At 42.9% G+C, this 19,736-nt stretch overlaps 1 protein-coding gene across 8 annotated transcripts in view; it reads right to left on the reverse strand.

The window, feature by feature from the left end:
• Positions 1-19,736, reverse strand: part of OSBPL8 (oxysterol binding protein like 8) — a 184,518-nt gene that overhangs the window by 21,282 nt on the left and 143,500 nt on the right. For all 8 annotated transcript variants that reach the window (XM_054026974.1, XM_054026940.1, XM_054026933.1 and 5 more), the window contains 3 exons: positions 12,289-12,373; positions 8,927-9,098; positions 1,207-1,444 (listed from right to left, as the gene is read on the reverse strand). In XM_054026974.1, the coding sequence (XP_053882949.1) occupies positions 1,207-1,444; positions 8,927-9,098; positions 12,289-12,373 (495 nt within the window). The remainder of the gene's footprint in view (positions 1-1,206; positions 1,445-8,926; positions 9,099-12,288; positions 12,374-19,736) is intronic.

A 19,736-nucleotide genomic window follows, 5' to 3' on the forward strand; every position in this document is an offset into this window, starting at 1 on the left:
CTCTAGATGGGACCATGGTCAGAAGCCTGTTCCTTTCCCAGCCATCAACTATGTGTTTCCCTTTTCTCTCACATGCAGTGAATGTACTAGCCAGGGACCATTGGTTACATTAATCAATTTCTCATTTTGAATGCTGATGAAGAATCTGCCATTTCACCTCCACCCTTTGATATGTCCAGCACTCTTCCATATGCCTGCCTCCCTCCCTCCCTCTAGCAGCAGCAAGAGGACGCTCTCTCTCCCCCATCTACACATCTCCAGATGACACTCTGCTAGACTAGGAGAAGAAAAGGGAGATATTTCTCCTTTCCAGAGAGTTTCAGGAAATGAAACCAGGATTTTAGAAGAAGCTACCTTATTTCCAATTTAAAAACAAACAAACAAAAACTAGTAGTGGGTTTTGTCTAAAAAAAGTTCAAATATCTTTGGAGAAGAAATCGGTAACAGCAGCATTAACGTAGGCTAGAAATTAACATCATCTGACATCTTATTCATTCCCTGCTGCTGCTGCTATTAAAAAAAAAAAGTCTCTAGCAGTGAAAAGCCACAAGAGGGAGGCTCAAACAAGTCAGATTCAGAGTGTTACTATTTCAAATAGCACTGGTGATTTTTTTATGGTGACTGCTACTTTTTAATCACACAAATGCTCAGGACCTCAAATGCAGGTGGAGCTTTGCCATGCAGAAACTATGTCAGAGTCAGATCAACTTAAATTTGTTAAAATGACAGAAGGCAACAAAAGCAACCTCTGAGCCCTGCAAATTTTGTGGCTACTGGCTTCTCTGATTAAGGGGGAAACTAGAATGTAAAGAAACCTCTTTACTTCATTTAATAACTAAGTTTCTTGCCCTTTTCCTTGAGGAGAGAGCCTTGAAACCAAGCTAATGTAAACCAATCACTAATAATGAAAGGACAAGCAGCTGGACTCCACTTCTGCTGCAGGAGGCAATTTCTGTGTAAAATCAGTCCCTTAAATTTGGGGAGTATTCCAAAGTCCCTTGCTCAGCCACATGACTAGTGGTGAACAGGAATCTGTTAAATAGAGGGGCATGAGGGGGAGCAGTCACACTTTCACAAGTCTCCTTAAACTACTAAATCCAACACTGCAAGGCAACTTTCCAATGACATTCAATTTGACTTCTAAAACTCTTAAGTCAATTTGCTATCTGGAAATAAGGTAAATACTACTACGAGTACATTATTTACCTCTCCAAGTTCTTCATGAATCTGTTCCATATAGGTAGTTTCCCTGATAAGATCAACAGGTTCTGGATCAACGTAAGAGTCATCCTGTCGCTCTGATGTGTCAGTGTCACTTTCTTCACTTTTCCCCAGACCATCATTATCAGACTCATCATGATCATGATCATTTTCCTTATCAGATTTGTCTGAGTACACATCTTGATCTTTAAAGTGATGCCTTTCAATTTCACTATCATTTAATCTACAACAAACAAACAAAAAATAAATCTAAAATGTTGTGATTGTCCCTCTCCTTCAAATTATCCACCACTATGAATAACATCCTCAAACCAGGAACTTACCTAATGCAGGACATTAGTGTCACTACCAATACCTGATAGCCATGTCAAATTGATAGCACTGCAATAAGAAAGAATCACAAGGAACAGCCTTCCTTGAAACTTTTATAGCAATCTGTTTAGAACTATGAAGCTCATTACCAACCCTACAACAATTTCGTCCTCATACACGTTTTACCTTACAACCCTCACTATTTTGTGTATAAACAATATGTATGATTGACTGCCTAACAGTGACCTAGCTACTTTTAATGGGTTTTAAAAGCTGTTTATATTTGTATGATACATACATACATATACAGGTAGATCTATAGTCCAGTTACCTGAGATAACTGCATTTCAAAAAAGTGTCAAGTGTTGCAGTAGCTACTGCATAACTTTAAAAGAAAGGCCAAGGGAAGATTTTTGCAAAATTCTATGAAATACCATCTCACTAATGTTTCTCTGGGTAATAGCTGAGTGTCCAGCCGGAGGCAGATCATATATATTGGTTGAAAGGAGCCAGTAGAGTGAGGACAGTACTTGTTCCAAGAGTTCTCACGGGCTTATTTGATAATACACACACACACACCCCCACCCACCCCACCCCCCGGATTGGGCCATGAACCAAACAAGGATTGACGCAACAGGCCGCCTCCTCCTCCCCCCAGTTTCACCCTTGTCTCAAGGGGTCCCCTCAGAGGCAACTGCACTGTATTTCTCCAGATGCAGGTCTTCACCCACTCCCCTGCATATAATGGCATAATGTTCAGCATCCTGCACTGGGGAGATGAGCAACACCACAATCCTCCCACAAAAGGAAGGTAAGGGAGCAGAATCCTCATGCACACATGTCCTGGAGTAGATGGCAGAATTCTAACATCCTGCTTCTGGCTCCCGGGATGCTTTGCCAAGCCAGACCACGCAGGTGAGTGGAAGGAGGAAGGGTGGCAGCGACTGAAACGTATGTTCCTATCCCTTCTCCTTGCAGACCCCTGACGAGGCTGCTAAGGCCTTGGTGGCAGGGGTAGCTAGAACTGCTTCTGTGCAGACTACTGCGTATATATGCCCAGCAAGTGAAGGCTGGCCCGAGTGTTCTTTATCCCATGCAGCCTCGCATCCATCTGTTCTGAAAAGAAATCGTTCCCATCCAATTGGAGGTCTGCATCTCTTGGGAGAAGCCGGAGGTCTGAAGCCAGGAGCTGTGCCTCATAACCACTGCAACCACCCTAGCTGCCGAGTCCATCGCGTTCCACGCCATTTGGAAGGAGCACCTAACCACCGCGGTGCCCTCCTCTACCAGGGTGCCGAATTCTTAGGCCAAACCCCACGGAAGGGATTGCTTGAATTTATGGAGGGAGTCCCATCAATTACAACTATATCTACTCAACAGGGCCTGATGGTTCGCCACCTGGAATTCTAGGCTGGCAGTCGAATAAATTTTCCTCCCCAAAAGGTCCAGTCTCTTGGCCTCTATTTTTGGGAGTTGCGGAGATGGGTGGATATAAAGGTACTCAAAGGCTGGGACAAAGTACTTCTTTTTGGCCCTTTTGGGAGGTGGGAGGACTGGATGATAGGGTTTGCCAGATGGCTTGGAAATTTTGAGGACTCCGTCATGCACTGGTAGTGCAACATGGGCAGGGGTAGAGGCTGAAAGTATGTTAAACAAGGTGTCTGCCTGCCCAGCCATCTCCTCCACCTCTAGGCCCGAGTTCTCTGCCATCTGTCAAAGCAGAGCCTGGTGTTCTTTAAACTTGTCCAGTGGTCTGGACCTCGAGGATCTCGCAACCACCTCGTCCTGGGATGAAAATGAAGACTGAGGAGGCCCTGGGGCATCATCCCCCATGGGGGCAGAAAGGTTTAGGGGTGGGTGCAGTGTCCTCTACCCTGACCTCTGAGCGTGACCCATGCACCGAGACCAGTGCTGTCGGTATGGCCAACTGTTGCTCTGAGGCAGTGGCAGATGAGCAGTGCGAAGGGGTCATTGTCATGACTGGCATGCCTCACGCGCTCCAATAAGGCCACTGTGCTGGCCACTGGCCGTGTGGCCAAGGTGGCACTATCCATGTCCACACAGCCTTGGGTGCCCAATTGCACCGGTGGAGTCTGGACAAGGGGCTGACCTGCCCTTCCGTGCCAGAAGAATCCCCTTCCAGTGACTACGGTGGGGCCGTCGACGCCTGCGTCTGCCCACTGACTGTCACTACCGGAGACCACTGCCCGGAGTAAGAGGATCAGTGCCGGTATCGAGGGGACCAGTGCTGGGGGGGAACCATAGTCAAGACGGGACAGACGACAGAGATCTGTGCCGAGAGGACGACCGGTTCTGGCAGTACGGAGACCAGCATCTTCCCCTAGGTTATCCGCGTCGAGACAGCGGGGATCGTGATCGCGGTGCCTGAGGGTGAGCCCCAGAGGATCTGGACTGCAAGTCCGGAGATCTGCGGTGGGGAGGTGGGGAGACCTGCCGTATCTTGGAGGAATCGTGTGGCACTCCACTGTTTCTGAGGGCTCTTAGCAGCTGGCTTGCCCTTGAAGGGAGCCTTTGCTGTTTCCTGCACCACGTGCGGTGCCAGCGGCACTCTCTTGGCACTGGGGGAACTTCTGGGAAGGTGTTGATGCCGTCAGGAGTTTGGGTCCCTTACAGCTCCTAGGAGTCCGTGGTGGACCCTTCAAGGGGCTAAGGGCCCCAGCTGGGGAGGCACATACAGATGGCTCTGGAGTGGCCGGGTAGCCTGAACTGGGTCCTTTGCCCGATGACCCATGGCCCTTCTTGCCTGGTGCTGGGGAGCCGTGCTTCCTTGTTTTCTTTTTGGGCACCAGCAGGGAGCAGTGCCGGGTGGAGTCCGGTGCCGGGGGTGTGCTGCATACTGAAGCCAAGGTACTGGTCGAGTCTTGGTGGGACGGCTCAGAAACCAGACGAAGAGCAGCCTCCATAAGGAGAGCCCGCAAACGAATATCTCACTCCTTTGGAGTCCTGTGTCAAAAATTTTTACAAATACGACACTTGTCCTTCACATGTGATTCTCCCAAGTACTTGAGGCAGCTGCTATGGGGATCACTTACAGGCACAGGCCTGTTACAATCTGTGCAGGGCTTAAACCCTGGAGGCTGGGGCGTGCTCCGCCTGGGGCAAAGTCCCCACTGGGGCTCTAACTTCGAACTACACTTAACTACTTAACACTAACTACTATAAACAAACTACTTACAAAGCCCTAAGGCTCGAAGTCAGAAGGAACGAAAATGCTAGTCCTTGCCATGCATGGAAAGGAGCTCTGACTAATCACCACGGGCGGTAAGAAGTAACTGAGAGGGCATAGGGCTGGCAGTGCCTAATATACCAACGCATGGGTGCAGCACTCAAGAGGGCGCCACAGCCAACCCTACCGATACTGCTAAGGCAAAAATCTCTGACGGCCGCGCAGGTGGGCACACGCACACCTAGAATGGAATCGACAAGAGCAAGCACTTGAAGAATCCATGATTTCCATAAACACCATTACCATGTGCCACTTGTGGAGTGAGGAAGACTGGGGTGTATGAAGAAGCTGACAATCCAGGGTCACTTGCAAGTCTTAAACTCCACAGAGTTCCTTGGTTCCCAGTGCCCTATAGGGCCCTCAGCTCATTTAGTCTAGGGTCCCTATGCATGTTAAATATTTCAAAGTTTTAAAACCTTGAGAAAATGCCCAGACAAAAATCTTCACTAAGCCACAGTAGGGGTGAAAGTACATCAGTAACGTAAGGGTTAAAAACCTTACAAGAATATTGTAGTTAAACAAAAAAACAAGCAATAGAAAGCCAAGAAATACAGGGTTAAACTTAAATAAATTCAAACACTGGAAAGTCTGGAAATGCCCAAGGGCAAAAAAACTGATACAAGCACATGATAGTAAACAAATCCTGTCAGAAAATAAAAGCATCAGGTGAAGATTCTCTGAACAAAAGTATCAAGTATGCAAAAGCTCATTTACGTAGCAGAGGAACTCTCTTTGCTGTAAATATGAATGCAACCATCACGTAGGGGAAGAAGTCATAATGCTGAGATTTTTCTCCTGTATCTGCAGTTAGGAGTTGTACCCAAAATGGGGATTAGCATGTACCATGTGGACTTGGAGAAAAGGGGAGTTTGAGTACATTTTCAACATGTCTTTTTATTCAGGTGAAGACAAATACCCTTCCGTTATCACTGCTTCCTCTCAGTGTGTCATAGCACCCCAGCATCCATTCTGATAAACCCAACACTGAAGATTATTTGGAAACCAAACTCCAACTTGAGACAGGATTTGGTTACCAATATCCTTCTATTTTGGGTGTGATGTCACTAGTAGAGTGCAAGCTGGGACATCACACTGAGCAGGAGCCAAAAGGCACTAAGAGGGGGGAGATGTTAGAAATTTGCTTAAATGAGTCTTCAATGTGGTTACTTTGGATCAGCAGATAATATTAAAACTGTAATACTCTAAACTGGAAACAAAATGTTTTGAAAATAGAAATTGTTGTCAAAAGACAAGCATTACTTATTTACAAATGAAGAGTACCTGTGTGCTACATTCTACAGGATACACTTTTGAGGATGGAATTTATGCATGTCTTACAAGATTAAAAAAGAGACTAAAGTACATTTTAAAAACGTGGCACATAGAAAAGGAAGCAAGCAAGCAAGATCAGATACCAAAGAGATCTCAAAAGGCAATATTTTTAGACTAACTCCAGGAAGGAATTAACACACTGATTGATAATGGATGTATTCTTGATTGTCAATATAAGCTTTTTGACTACTTAAGTAGCTCCAATAAAGTTAACACTCAGAAACGAAGATTCCCCAGCCCTTGGTTGATGCGTCTGAATTCACTATCCAGGTTGGACCCATACACCCCTGAGCACATTTGTTCTGACTGACCACCAGTCTAGGGACACTATCATCCTCTAAGGCATGGGTATCAACAACTGAAGACCGTTTCAACTTGGTCTGTAGACCAAGGCATCTACTGCTGCATAGATCTCATTCTCAAACAGGCAAACAGCATCACATAGTAGTGGCTACCATAAGACCCCTGAAAAACTTTACTCTCTGGATCTTTAACAAATACTGGCTTGTTTTGATAAATCTATACTCTGGGAGAAAAGCTCTCCGCTCTATGGAGTCTAGTATAGCGCCTATAAAAGGGATCCTTTGTGAAGGGCAGAAGATCGACTTTGGGTGAAGAAAGCGCCCTAAATCTGAAAAGAGATTGGTCATGAAGACTATTTAACAGATCTTCATTCACAGAAGTCTTCAGTAGCCAGTCATCTAAACAGGGGTTAACAAAAATACCCTGATTCCTCCGATGAACTCCCACCACAGAGAGACACATTTTGTAAAAACTCTGCCAGTCTCTGCCTTCTTCCTCTATCTCCTTCTTGATAAAACTCTAGATTTGGAATAGAGTGAACCAGGGACAACTACAGATCTGGCAGAAGATATAAGGAGCCAGCTTTTGGAGGAGATTCTGTAGGGGTCTTAGGAGGAGGGAGCATAAGAGAATCTGTGAAAGGGACCTTAATGACCTCTAGCCTCCTCTTCCTGACAGGGGCAAAGATGATGATCTTAGAGTTGGGGAAACATGCCTCCTCTTAGAGCTCTTGCATTTCACTCTTGGATCAGACATGTGCAGCGGCATCAAAAGGTGAACCTAGACTGCCATGATGATTGAACTCTCTGGAACTGAGGATGTAGCTGGAACCAAAATGGGAGCCAAAATGGGAACCAAACTACAGATTTGAAGATTGAGACAATATCAAATCCAGTGTTACATGTAAGTCCATCTCCCTTGCTACTGACGCAAAAGGCTGAACAAGTCTGCGTTTCGGAGCCGTAGTGCCCTGGTCTGAATCAGATGGATCTGACAGGTCTGATCCCTGTGCCAGGAACCAGAACTGCTCACTGTGGCCACTTTGTCCTTATGCCCCTCTCTCTTCAGTGTCATTACTGACAGCACCAAAGGCACTAGCTACCCTGGTTCTGGCACACCAATGGACTCCATCTTCCTACATCTGTAAGTGGACTTTGAAGCTGATCCTAGTCCTACCACCACATGAGTTCCTTCAGGATCAGAAAGCTGTGAGGCACAAAGTATCGCACAATGAGGGTAGATCAACTGTCTTGGCCTCTCTTCTGGAACTGGGCAGTGGTATCCGATCACATGGCCCTCAGTTTGGCCATGTGTCACCTCAGAATCTTAACTGAGGAAGCCACAGGGATTGGGTCTGGTCCCAACTCGGGATGCAGCCTCTTGGAACCCTTCGGTCCTTTGTTGGGGGGAACAACAGAGGCAGAGACTTGCCGTTGCAATCTTGGATTGGAGGATTGCTCAGAACCAGAGGGTCTGGCCTTGAGAGATTCTTTCCATAGTAGGCGCTGCAGGTGAGTCTCCTGGTCCTGTGGGCTCTGGGAGTAAAGGTCCTACAAATCAAACAATCAAAAGGCGAATGTCTTTCTCCCAAGCACTTTAGGCACTGCACATGGTCGTTGTGTACCGGGAAGATAGCTGGGCAGGAAACGCACCTCTTAAAACTCAGCTTCTTCACTTCCGCCATATCACAGAACTGAAAAAGAATCACCGACTAAATCAACAGTAACTATCTAAGGGTATGTCTATACTTACCCGCTGGTTCGGCGGCAAGCAATCAATCTTCTGGGATTGATTTATCGCGTCTTGTCTAGACGCGATAAATTGATCCCGGAAGTGCTCGCCATCGACGCCAGTAATCCTGCTCCGCGAGAGGAGTAGGCGGAGTCGACGGGGGAGCCTGCCTGCTGCGTGTGGACCCGTGGTAAGTACCGTTCGAACGAAGATACTTCGACTTCAGCTACTTTATTCACGTAGCTGAAGTTGTGTATCTTAGTTCGAACTGGGGGCTTAGTGTGGACCAGCCCTAAGAAGAAAAAAAAACCCAGCTCTGAAGAGATCGAAGAGGTTCACATGTTTGTGGCATGTGGTTGGAAGGAACTGAGGTGGTGAGAGTGATCCGCCCTCCGTATAGCCTTGCTTTCGGCGCAGTGTGACATTGGGGGGGGGATGAGGGGGAGGCACAAGAGTTCCCTAGCTAATACTGCTAGAAGATGGTTCTACCACAAGGCACCATAAGGAGACACAGTACTCGTAAGTGAGAATAGGCAGAGCTACTTGAAGAGCATCAAGTAAAGAACCCACATCTGCACAGTTTAAATGTTAAGTTTAAAAAAAATACACAATTACAGATCTTTAAGGGGCATTAGGAGGCAAAAGGAATTCCAATCTTAAGAAGGTTTCCACTTTGATATTATCATTTCAAATTCAAAGATCTGCCTAAACAATTTAAGAATTTTACACCAGTTTTAGTAACTTTCTTATAAGAATAAAAATAAGGGCTTGATTACTTACGGAAAGCTTTCTGTACCGTGTAAGTTGTTAGCACGCAATAAGCCATAGAGAGAAACATGTGTGCTCTCTGCTGAAGAGTTCAAGTCATGCTCTTTACCTTCTCTAATCATCGTACGTTTAAGCAGACCGGAACATTTCAAAGCCAGTTCCAAAGCATCCATCCAACACCTGCCTAAAGATAGATGCTTGTTAGTAATGGAATTTGATATTGTTCACTTCACAATGATGAGTTATTTAGGGCCCCCCCATACCTTACCTTTGAAAGGCACATACTAGAATAATAAATACGCACTTAGTCCACAGACATTAGGTGACTTGGATTTTAATATCATTCCAGACCTAAAATATAAAAATAACTCACTCCCTGTCTAGATGTGAAAGGGACTCCAGGGTAGGACTGGCAAGATCATAGACCAGAACGTTATAACTAAGACTACGATTATGTCACAGAGGTCATGGAATCCATGACTTCCAGAGACCTCTGTGACATTTTCTGCTTGAGCCCCGGGGCCGGAGCTCTCAGCTGCCAACCCCAGAGCTCCGAGCCGTGGCGGAGGCCCCCGCAGGTCTGAGCCACCAGCCCCGGAGCTCTGAGCCTCTGTGGGGTGGTGTAAAAAGCAACAGAGGGTCCTGTGGCACCTTTAAGACTAACAGAAGTATTGGGAGCATAAGCTTTCGTGGGTAAGAACCTCACTTCTTCAGATGCAAGATGCAAGACATCTGAAGAAGTGAGTTTCTTACCCACGAAAGCTTATGCTCCCAATACTTCTGTTAGTCTTAAAGGTGCCACAGGACCCTCTGCTGCTTTTTACAGATTCAGACTAACACGGCTACCCCTCTGATACATGACACCATGTGGGGTGGTGGAGACTCTAGAGCTCCCAGCCGCTGCGAGCGACAGCAGCGATGGGTGATGTTGGGATGGTGCCAAATTATTATTGTGAATTACTGTGACTGATATGAATGAATGTGGTGAACATGAGTTTGGTACGGCTTGGTATGTTTGAATTGGCTAGAGGATTCTGGGAGCAGGGCTCTCTTAACATCAGACTGTTTGTATGGAAATTTATTGAGTGCGCTGAAATTGCACTTGAATTGTTAATCTGAGACTATCTGTGTGTGTTTCAGCTTGGAACTCTGGTCATGTCAGCCGATGGCCAGCTCACAAAAGTAAAGAAAACGCAGAAGACATGCTATCAGTGAGCTTGGTATTGAATGACCAGGGTCAAAATGACCCTTTAGGATGGCACCACACTAAGAGTTCAAGTGAATGATTGATGAGAGGGTAAATGTCAACTGATCTTTGGTCTCTGTCTATTTTGCAGTCCCTTTTAAAATATTAATTAGAAAAACCAGTAATGAAACGCCCACAGGGCATATTTCTGGGACGTGACTCCTTTGAGAGCAAGGGGTATAAATGTTAAGGATACCATACATGCGGAGTTAGTTCGTTAGTTAGCTCTCCAATTAACATCTGAAGAGGTCTGTGATGCTGTAAGACAGAGGGTCTTAGGAGTAGCCAACACCCTGCTACGAGGGACTTTTGAACCAGAGGACCTCAGAGTAACCAAGTACTTGAAAAGAGAAGAGAAGAAAAGAAGTCTATCTAGGACTGGTAGCTATACCTGCTTTGTTTGCCTGTCAGGATACTGTGTAGGGCCAAGATAGTTACTGAGGGTTTATGCTTGGGGAATTGAAGCTTATTAGGAGGACGTATTACATAACCTTTTACTGCTTGTGTGATTCTCTCAAATAAATTGAGCAAACTGAACCTGAATTTTCACTGGTACTGGTAACTATCTGCCCAGCCATGGGCCATTAAAGATCCATTTCAACAGGCGCTGGACCCCCCCACTCCCCTTTTTGTCAGTTATTTTTAGTAGGAGTCACGGACAGGTCATGGGCTTCCGTGAATTTTTAATAAATAAAAAGTAACCGAGACAAAATCTTAACCTTAGTTATAACAGAAGAAGCCACAGCAGATATGCCTTTTCCCTCACAGAGGCAGACTGCCACCTCCCTTCTTTGCCTGCCAACTCAACTTTCAAGCATGGAGTGTCAACTGTACTGAATTCTCCTTCCCTGTTTGCAATATTTTTGTTCCTTACTGCGAATACGTAAAACTTCAGTACTTTCTTAAAAGCACCTGCTTACAAAAACACATCAGCAAATGTCCAGTTCAGACATTCCATTCTTTATACATACTTACATTTTAACTTTACAATTAAACCGAGGAAACGTTTTCACCAAATGGTCCACAAGAACACCAACCTTTTCCCCCTAACTAATTAATTCAGACCCCAGCTAATGTTTGATTAGTTCAAATTATTCCTGCCAATGTACCATTTCTCCATTCACAACAGTGACCTTTATTTGCTGTTGTGCTTTGTCACCTAACTTTATTAGATCTCTCTGTTGTTCCCTACAGCCTTCTCTAGTTTTGGCTAACAAATAATTCTGTCATATGCAAAATTTGCTCTTCAATTTAGTAATGCTCTGAAAAAGGGATCAAACACCAACCAGTCCTACAACAGAACCTTGGGGCACCCAGCCATTAACTTTTTGCCATCTTGAAAACTGACCATTTATTCCTCCTCCGTTTTCTGTCCCTGTTTTGTTGATACACCCAAAGAACTCTAATAGACTAGACCAAAGATTATATTTGAAAGATCACAGAAAAAACTGTTTTTTTTCACTGTAATACTTTATGTTTAGCCATCTTTACTATTTCCCATGTTTGGTCAATTTTCTGGGGTCTTTCAACAGCAATAGGGGAGCAAAAAGCATTTTGAAAAATAAGAAATTGATTATAAAACCAAATAAATTGAAAGCGAACTTAGGACAACTAGGTCATGAAATTACTTTTCATTCATTTCTTGAAATTTATTAGATTTTAAGTTGGCCATAACCCTTTCAACAATAAGACCTATATAAAATGTATATTGCAGTGCTAAGTTAATTAACTAGTGCAGTTGAATAGCGGCTACTCAAAGTTACACAATAGCCTTGAAATTCTTTCTAATTTAGAATCTTCCAAGATATTTGGCATTTAATATGGACTAACACCTCTTCTACAAGGCAGTGTTTGTTAGTCTCTTAAGTAGGCTCAAATGTTTAGTTCAAAGAAGTCAAAATTTTTAACTACGAAAACTTTGCAAAGTTACTTCATGATATGAAATAAAAATGCTTGCATTATAGCTATCTAATATATTGAGTTAATAAAAAGAGCACATTCAACTGAACTACGGATCTGCAAATATGATGCTGTTACACACTGTACAAGAAAAATGGAGTAATTTGAATCTCTAATAAGCAAGCACTTTAAAAATGAAAAATAAAAATTAAACAAGAAATTTACTTACCATCTGATTCTGAAGCTGCTCGGATGATCAAATAACTGCCGGGTAACGGCTGAGTTATAGAACCAACCGCTTCACCTTTAGGACCCTAGAAATATATGAATAAAACACCCTTAGACATTATTTTGAATCAGCTGTTCCATAGCTTGTTTGCTGTAGTAACAAGATGATTACAATGCAGGAAGCTCTACTGTCACTCACAGCAACAACTAATGAAGATATGGTTCTGTAGATGAGTTGCCTCCTTTCATTGGGTTTTCCTCTTCAGACACTTATCTTAAAGTGGGGTTGAGTTGAGAACCATACTTTAAAGAGAAAGGTCTTCAGTTTATTCCAATTTATTTTTTAAAATTAATCTGGAGGCTTTAGTTGGCCGTGCAAATAACTTCTATGACCTGGCCTATCAGCAGCACCCCGTGCTCTCGTACCTTGTTTCCTTGCCTCCTCCCCTAAGTCAGGTTACGGTGGAGGTACTTTCCTCCCCTCACAGAAATGGACTTATGAGTAGGTGACAAGGATACTATCTGTCCTAGGTACTTCTATGACCGCCCCCCCCCCCCGTAGATTCCAAGTGTCTTCTGCAAGAGGAATCAGCAGGAGTGTGTGCCACACTGACTCTGAACAGGAAGCAATGCAAAGCTCCAGATACAAATCTCAAATTAAATTTAGGGCTGTCGATTAATCGCAGTTAACTCATGCGATTAACTCAAAAAAACCGATCACGACTACAAAAATTAATCGTGATTAGTCGCACTGTTAAACAATAGAATACCAATTGAAATGTATTAAATATTTTTTGACGTTTTCTCTACTGTTTAAATATATTTATTTCAATTACAACACAGTATACAAAGTTGACAGTACTCACTTTGTATTATTTTTTATTGTAAAATTGCTGCAAAAATGGCAAACAAAAGAAAAAGTATTTTTCAATTCACCTCATACAAGTACTTTATCGTGAAAGTGCAACTTACAAATGTAGATTTTTTTGTTACATAACTACACTCAAAAACGAAACAATGTAAAACTTTAGAGCCTACAAGTCAGTCCTACTTCTTGTCCAGCCAATTGCTAAGACAAACAAGTTTGTTTCCGTATCAGAGGGGTAGCAGTGTTAGTCTGAATCTGTAAAAAGTCACAGAGGGTCCTGTGGCACCTTTAAGACTAACAGAAGTATTGGGAGCATAAGCTTTCGTGGGTAAGAACCTCACTTCTTCAGATGTCTTGCATCTGAAGAAGTGAGGTTCTTACCCACAAAAGCTTATGCTCCCAATACTTCTGTTAGTCTTAAAGGTGCCACAGGACCCTCTGTAAGTTTGTTTACATTTATGAGAGATAATGCTGGCCGCTTCCTATTTTCAAGGTCACCTGAAAGTGAGAACAGACGTTTGCATGGCACTTTTGTAGCCGGCATTGCAAGGTATTTACGTGCCAGTTATGCTAAACATTTGTATGCCCCTTCATGCTTTGGTCACCATTCCAGAGGACATGCTTCCATGCGGATGATGCTTGTTTAAAAAAAAAAAAAAAAAAGCATTAATTAAATTTATGACTGAACTCCTTGGGGGAGAATTGTATGTCTCCTACTCGGTTTTATCTGCATTCTGCCATATATTTAATGTTATAGAAGTCTCAGATGATGACCCAGCACATGTTGTTTGTTTTAAGAACACTTTCACTGCAGATCTGACAAAACACAAAAGGTACCAATGTGAGATTTCTAAAGATACCTACGTCACTCGACCCAAGGTTTAAGAATCTGAAGTGCCTTCCAAAATCTGAAAAGGATGAGGTGTAGAGCATGCTTTTAGAAGTCTTAAAAGAGCAACACTCAGATGTGGAAACTACAGAACCTGAACCACCAAAAGAGAAAATCAACCTTTCTTCTGGTGGCATCTGAGTCAGATGATGAAAATGAACACGTGTCGGTCCATGCTGCTTTGGATGTTATCAAGCAGAACCTCTTATCAGCATGGACACATGGTTGAAGCATGAAGGGACATATGAATATTTAGTGCATCTGGCACATAAATATCTTGCAACGCTGGCTACAACAATGCCATGCAAACGCCTGTTCTCACTTTCAGGTGACATTGTAAACAAGAAGCAGGCAGCATTATCGACTGCAAATGTAAACAAACTTGTTTGTCTGAGCGATTGGCTGAACAAGAAGTAGGACTGAGTGGACTTGTAGGCTCTAAAGTTTTACATTGTTTTATTTTTGAAGGCAGTTATTTTTTTGTACATAATTCTATATTTGCAAGTTCAATGTCCAGAATAAAGAGATTGCACTACAATACTTGTATGAGGTGAATTGGAAAATATTTTTGTTTTTGTTTTTTACAGTGCAAATATTTGTAATAAAAAATAAATATAAAATGAGCACTGTACACTTCGTATTCTGTTTTGTAACTGAAATCAATATATTGAAAATGTAGAAAATATCCGAAACTATTTAAATAAATGGTATTATATTATTGTTTAACAGTGCGATTAATCAAAATTAATTTTTTTAACTGCTTGACAGACCTAAATAAACTCTAAAGAAATGTTTTAAACATCTGGAATTTTTAAACAGTGCTATTCTTACAGATATTTCTATTTCTGTCAAATGTGCTTAGAGGATAAAAGATTGAAAACACCACTCAAGTGTCCACTCTAAAAACAGTTAAGTTAGAGGAATTTTAAGACAACTGATAGGTAAAGGGGTTTGCATTAGGTTTGTAGTCATGGTTGGAGGCTACGTTAAATCTACTGTCAATCAGTCGTCAATCAGCCTAATTGTTAAGAAAACCTGTTTGGGTGTTGGGGGATGGACTTCCCCCAATGAATCTAATGGGAAACTGGTGAGTTAGACAAGGGAATGTAAAAGCAAGAAGTTTTGAACAAAAGCAAGTGAAGAGGAAGTTAGTGGCCTGTAATGGAGGTTTTTAGAGATGTACAGTCCCTATCTGAATTCCGCTGTGGGTTATGCATGTGCACTATGCGCCCGGAGCTGGAGAATTTGAAAATAGGTCAGTTGGTCCGTGCATATGTCCTGGCTCACTTCGAGCCTCCATCCGAGGGCATAAAGGGTGAGGCAGACCAACCATTTCTCCAGTTCTTTCTCTCCTGCAAATCAGAGAAGATCCAAAACAGAGAGGAAAGAGGGAGGGTAATGAAATACAGAGGGGGACCACGCATCTCAAAGAGTCTCCATTACAGGTCAGTAACTTCCTCTTCTTCTTCGAGTGATGGTTCCTATTGTATTCCACCATGGGTGACTGACAAGCACTACTGAAGTAGGAGGAAGGTGTGAGGATGTAGACGGTGGAGCTGAGTGGAGGACTGCAGTCCCAAAGGAAGTATCAGCAAAGGAGTCCTGCACCTGGGCATAATGTCTTGCAAGTGCATGAACAGAGCCTCACGTGGCCACTTTGCGGATATCAAGAAAGGCACCTTCTGAAATGATGCCATAGTTGTTGCTTGTAAAACAATTGAAACTGATGTGATTATACTACATTATTTTGACAAATAAAATATGCAGAATTTTTAAATTTTTGGCACAAAATCCTCCCAGGAGTAACATCTTCTAATAGAATCCTTCCTAATATTAGAAAGAATGTCTCTCAAGGCTGAGTTAGGTTCACTCCCCAACTGAACATTCTAACAATGATACCCATCCAAATATCAAGCCCTGAGGTGGAACAGATGCAAATCAGGGTGCTTGATCTTGCTGTTCCGTTGGGTCAGGAGTTCAGGAAACATTGGGAGGTTGATTAGTAGCCGGGATGACATGTAGGAGGTGGGGAAACTAGAACTGTCAGGGCCAGTAAGGGGTGATCCGGATGACGTCTGCCCTGCCAAATTTTGCATAAAACTCATGGTAGAAGCGGTAGCAAAGGAAAGGCATAATTGAACTGATCCGACCAAGGAAGAAGCAGAGCATCACCCTGGGAGTAGATGTGAGGAGTTCCCTCAGGGTGCCACCTGGAACTGGGGTACCACTGAGCTCTCTGACCCAACAGCCTGGGCTCCTTTTCACACTGTGCTGCTGTGACAAGCTGCAGAGCTGCTCCTGGTCCTACACTTCCTCCAGCATTCATACAGCTAGGGACAAACCCAGCTGCAATTACATGCAGGCTCTCTGATCAGCCACTGCATAAACCAACAAAAGAGAGGCAACAGCCAAAATAACCACCAGCTTCCCAGCCTAGGACCCCAGAGCTGTAGCATCCTGCCCTGGTCAAAACCCCGACCAGTATGAATATATTATCCAGTTTGCCTCCCCCTCAATGTGGAGAGGAAATGCAACAAGCCTATGTTAAACCAAGCTGAGATTGGTTTAAACACGGGATTATAGATGCCAACGTGACCATGAGAAATCTGAGTTTGCAAATGATGTGATCGAAATGGCAGTGGTCAAGGATTGTCTCCAACCACCCTTTTTTAGGGTACCAGGAAGTAAGTAGAGTAAAACCTGCTCCCTTGGTATTGAGGAGGGATGTGTTCTACCGCTTCTCGCCCCAATAGGGAGTTCATCTCTTGTTTAAGAATATTCTCATGAGAGTGGCCCCCAGAGGCAGTACTGAGGAGGCTTTAGAGGAGGTAGGGATGCAAACTCTGTAAAAATTGTTAAAAACTATTTACAAAGCTAAATCTAATTCTTATTTTTTAGGACGAAGCTGAAGCTACAGACACTGGAGGTTCCAACGCAGACCACGAGGTGGTGAGAAGCAACAGGAGAGACAGTCGGTCTGCCCCACCCTTTATCCCCTTGGACGGAGGCACGAGGAGAGCCAGGGTGCATGTGAGACCCAATGGACATTACTTGCAAATTCTCCGGCTTTGGGTGCCTGATGCACGTATGTAAACCACAGTGGAATACAACAGTCACTCAAAGAAGACGACAGTGATTTTTAGAAGCTATCATATGGAACAGCCAGTGTTAAAGAAACAATGTACATAGGCTAGTGCTAGTCTCAACCATAGTCCGGAATTTCTCAACTCCTATTACAGAGATTAAAAACAAGAACTGTCACTCAAGGGAAAGTCCTCAGAATTGAAACAAAAGATATCGGTGGGTCTATGAAGAGTATATTTAGAAAGAAGGACATTTTAAGATTGGGAGTTAACAGTCAGACTGTGAAAGAAACCACAGTTTTTTATTCAGGAAGAGCTGTCAATCCTCCAAGTATAGATCACACAGATCCAAGAGGTTATGAGCAATATGAGTAGGTTAACCAAAAAGTGCCTTAACTAAGGGGAATGATATTGTGATAATGTGTAAAATCTTAAGGTGGCGAGACTACAGTCTGAGGCCAGAAGTCTGTCAGTGAGACAAGTTACCTGGACTCTAATTTGGGTTATACAAGATACATTAATTACTCTGTACCAGACTACTATCATTCAGGATAAAGCATATGATAGTGATATGCTTAGATGCTCAGGCAAAGTACAATGAGTAAAACTGAATGAGTAATTTGCAGTGAATAACTGAACAAATGAACTTTTTGGTAATGGAATAATTGCTTGTAAATTACGATTTTCTATAATGTATCAGTTTTCTGAAAACATTAGAGACTTTTAAAAAATGTACAGATTGATTGCAAATAGTTTTGAGAGTCTTTGATATTCACTATTGTAGATGGTTGGTTAGTTGCAATCGGTGAGAAGTTACACTGTATGGTTTCTGTTCCCTAACCGGATGATAGTTCTAGCACTCCCTGCACAAACATTCATGGGTAAATTTTAACTTCAGTTTCTGTAAGTGAACATAAGACTCTGAAGTTCACTTTCCACAGCACATTCATGCCAGTAAAACTAAAATGTCATGGCTGTTTTCGGAAAGTGAATGCAAAAGGGATGCAAACAATAAGGGGGTGGATAAAGAATGTTTTAAAAACTCAGTTTATTCATGGAAATATATTTGCAGTGCTTTTTCAGCTTATCTGATTGAGTCTCAGAAAGACAATATTTGAAATATTGAGTGTTTGAGGGAGAACTAAGCAACTAGTGTGCTGAAGTCTCAGACTGGTTTAAACACAACAGAATGGATACTATTCATTATACACCAGGGGTAGGCAACCTATGGCACGCGAGAAGATTTTCAGTGGCACTCTCACTGCCTAGGTCCTGGCCACCGGTCCAGGGGGCTCGGCATTTCAATTTAATTTTAAATGAAGCTTCTTAAACATTTTTAAAACCTTATTTACTTTATATACAACAATAGTTCAGTCATATATTATAGACGTATAGAAAGAGACCTTCTAAAAACGTTAAAATGTATTACTGGCACGCAAAACCTTAAATTAGAGTGAATAAATGAAGACTCGGCATACCACTTCTGAAAGGTTGCCGACCCGTTATACACTGTAGACTGGAAGAGCATAACATTAAGGGAGTATGATAAGTGACTGACCCCAAACTACTATAGAAAGGCATGCACAGTCAGCCAGATGGAGGAACCAGACACTATGAAAAGTGCACTTAGGGAAAAGCAGGACTTCTGCAGTACCTATACATCTTGTGTACATAGTTCTGAGTGGTGGTGTCTCTCCAGACTGGGTGTGAACAAGTCTTGACAAGGTCCCTCACCAAAGGCTCTTAAGCAAAGTAAACTACCATGGGATAAGAGGGAAGGTCCTCTCCTGGGATCAATAACTGGTTAAAAGACAGGAAACAGAGGGTAGGCATAAATGATCAGTTTTCAGAATGGAGAGCGGTAAATACTTGTGTCCCCCAGGGGTCTGTACTGGGGCCAGTTCTATTCAACATATTCATAAATGATCTGGGAAAAAAAAGGGTAAACAACAAGGTGGCAAAATTTGCAGATACAAAACAACTCAAGATAGTTAAATCCAAAGCAGACTGCGAAGAGCTACACAAAACTGAGTGATTGGGCAACAAAATGGCAGATGAAATTCAATGTTTGCATTCATAAAGTAATGCACATAGGAAAACAAAATCCTAAGTATATATATAAAATGATGGGGTCTAAATTAGCTGTTACCACTCAAGAAAAATCTTGGAGTCATCGTGGATAGTTCTCTGAAAATATCCACTCAAATGTGCAGCAGCAGTCAAAAAAGGAAACAGAATGTTGGGAATCATTCAGAAAGGGATAGATAAGACAGAAAAATATTATATTGCCTCTACATAAATCACGGTAAGCCCACATGTTGAATACTGCGTGCAGATATGGTTGCCCCATCTCAAAAAAGATATATTGGAATTGGAAAAGGTTCAGAAAAGAGCAACAAATTATTATGGATATGGAATGGCTGCCAAATGAGGAGAGAGTAATAAGACTGGGATTTTTCAGCTTGGAAAAGAGATGACTAAGGGGAGATATGATAGAGGCCTATAAAATCATGACTGGTGTGGAGAAAGTAAATAAAGAAGTGTTATTTACTCCTCATAACACAAGAACTAGGGGTCACCAAATGAAATTAATAGGCAGCCAGTTTAAA

Source organism: Malaclemys terrapin, chromosome 1, assembly GCF_027887155.1.
Source record: "Malaclemys terrapin pileata isolate rMalTer1 chromosome 1, rMalTer1.hap1, whole genome shotgun sequence".
NCBI lineage: Eukaryota > Metazoa > Chordata > Testudines > Emydidae > Malaclemys > Malaclemys terrapin.